This window comes from Oratosquilla oratoria, chromosome 8 (genome assembly GCF_046742065.1).
Source record: "Oratosquilla oratoria isolate Oo_2021 chromosome 8, ASM4674206v1, whole genome shotgun sequence".
NCBI lineage: Eukaryota > Metazoa > Arthropoda > Malacostraca > Stomatopoda > Squillidae > Oratosquilla > Oratosquilla oratoria.
This window is the reverse complement of record NC_134784.1, coordinates 75,204,368-75,206,867: the sequence shown is the minus strand read 5'-3', so window position 1 is coordinate 75,206,867 and position 2,500 is coordinate 75,204,368. Positions and strand designations below refer to the sequence as shown.

Below are 2,500 nucleotides of genomic sequence, written 5' to 3'. Positions count from 1 at the left end.
AAAATACACGCTTCCATGTATACCGTGTATACGCACACAGGTGGGAGGAAGAAAGGGAGGAAAGGAGGGAGAGATGGAGGGAGAAAAAACTGGGAAAGGGGAAGGGAAAAAGGGAGGTAAAGGGAAGAAGGGGAAAAAGGAAGGGGAAGAGAGAGGGAAGGAAGGAGGGAGGGAGCGAAGGTGGACTGTAGAGAGGGAGGAAAGGTGAAGTAAGAAGATGGAAATCCAAAGACCTAAAGATAAAATAGAAAGAAGGTAAATAGAACAGGGTGAGGATGGAGACAAGGAGGACGAGGAAGAGGAGGACGAGGAGGAGGACGAAGAAGACAAGGAAGATTACCTAGAAATTGTCTCTTCAAAGGAAGGCAGACAGAGACAGAAAAGTCTGGCGGCAATAGTATCTTACATCTATTTCCTGGAGGCACTGTCACTCTTCGGAGACGAACGACATGACGTCACTCTTGGAAACGAACGGCGACTTCACTTTTGCAGTGACGAAATACGACAATTATGTAGGGAGTTACTAATAACGGGTTTGGCTAATATTTTTTCTGCACGAAAATACATACAACCCGTCTTGAATATATATAAAAAACATATACACCAATTTTTGGTTTATACTCGTTCATTACAATGACATATTTTAAATATTTACTATAGATTCTTAACATTTATAATTGGCTAAGAAGGGAGGAGGAATAGGAACGAGAGAGAGGTGAATAATGATACCCTCAATTTGTAATATGATAAATTATTGGAATGAATAAATGTATAAAAAGAAATATAAGTAGATAAATAAATGAATAAGGAAAGAAGAGAGGGACTGAAGAAGAGGAGGAAGGAAGAAGTGAAGAAAGAATGTATTAAGAGGACGGAAGGGAGGAAGGAGAGGAAGGAAGGAAGGAGAGGAAGGAAGGAAGGAAGGAAGGAGAGGAAGGAAGGAAGGCCAGGATGAATGAAAGTAAGGGTGGAAGGCTGGTAGACAGGAAGTGATGAGTAAGGGGAGGGAAGAAGGAAGTAAGAAAAAGGAGGAGAAAGTAAGGAAAGGGAAACGGAAGGAGGTAAAGGAGGAAGGAAGGAAGAGAAGGAGGGAAGAAGAAAGAAAAGGAGGCAGGGTGGAAGAGAGACAAGGAAAAGAGGAAAGAAGGAAATAAAGAAGGACTGAAGCTAAGAACGACAAACGAAGGACAGGAAGGCAAACGAGGATCGAGGGCGGCATGCAGGGGGCCGCGGCAGAGAGGAGAAGGAGGAGGAAGAGGGCAAAGATAATGCGGAGGAAAAGGATGCGGAGGAGGAGAGGAGGAAGAGGAAGAGGAAGAGGAGGAGGAGGAATAGGAGGAGGAAGAGGAGAAGGATGCGGAGGAGGAGGAAGAGGAGAAGGATGCGGAGGAGGAGGAGGAAGATGATGCAGAGGAGAGGAGGAAGAGGAAGAAGAGGAGGAGAAGGAAGATAATGCGGAGAAGGATGCGGAGGAGGAGGAGGAAGAGGAGGAAGCTGATGTGGAGGAGAAGGATGCGGAGGAGGAGGAGGAGAAGGAAGAGGAGGAAGATGATGCGGAGGAGGAGAGGAGGAAGAGGAGGAAAAGAAGGAAGAGGAGGAGGGCACGGGGGGAGGGGTGGTTGCTTCACCTGGAGATGGTGGAGGGCGTGGAAGCGACGGCCAGGGACCTGTGGAGGGTCATGGCGAGCAGGAGGTCTAAGAAGTTGAGGATCTTCTGGCGACGGATCGGCGACGGCTGCTTGCACGCGTAGTCCCTGCAAAGGCACCAAAGGGTTTACAATTGAATAACGGTGTACTTTGGCGTTGAGCAAAAAACATGAGCAACACATTGACAACCCCTGTCTTCAGGAGATTTATTTATTTATTTGTTTGTTTGTTTGTTTTAATATTGTTGGCGAGCCAGTGGAAATTTTACCTTACCATTTAAAACGAATAAATTGATTAATAAACCAAATCCTCTTTCCATACCAGCACATTGGAGATGAAGAATTGTCCATCACATTGCTTGGGTCAAATGCAATGCAGTGAGGCAAAGTTTCTCTACAAGAGAGCCCAACAGCCATATCCAAACACACACGTACACAATAATAAGAATTGGTGCATAACCTAAACCTTTCATGCTCGGACATTCTGAGCACTTGGTGGTGGCCGGGACTCGAACTGAGGCCATTGTGCTCACGAGGAAGGGTGAAAACCAAACACAGAAGGGGACATGAACGGCGTTCAATCTTGATTTCCAATGTCACCGTACTCTGTGAGTCATACCATTCTACCACAAAGAATAATGAGTATAAGATAATAAAGTACCTCCTTCGATTGTACTGCAATATCACCCCGGTGAATAGTGCAGCGAATGATGAACAGTACCATGATCGTGGTAATTTGTCACTCTAATTCCGCCCCGTTCGATAACTCCAACATCTTGATTGGTGGAGATCATTTCCGTCTAGACAATAATGTGCATCTCAGCATTCTTTCTCACGAAGTTAACTGTGCATAT

At 45.5% G+C, this 2,500-nt stretch overlaps 1 protein-coding gene across 8 annotated transcripts in view; it reads right to left on the bottom strand.

Moving 5' to 3' along the window:
• Positions 1-2,500, bottom strand: part of LOC143027818 (uncharacterized) — a 385,267-nt gene that overhangs the window by 38,741 nt on the left and 344,026 nt on the right. For all 8 annotated transcript variants that reach the window (XM_076189416.1, XM_076189417.1, XM_076189414.1 and 5 more), the window contains one exon: positions 1,629-1,754. In XM_076189416.1, the coding sequence (XP_076045531.1) occupies positions 1,629-1,754 (126 nt within the window). The remainder of the gene's footprint in view (positions 1-1,628; positions 1,755-2,500) is intronic.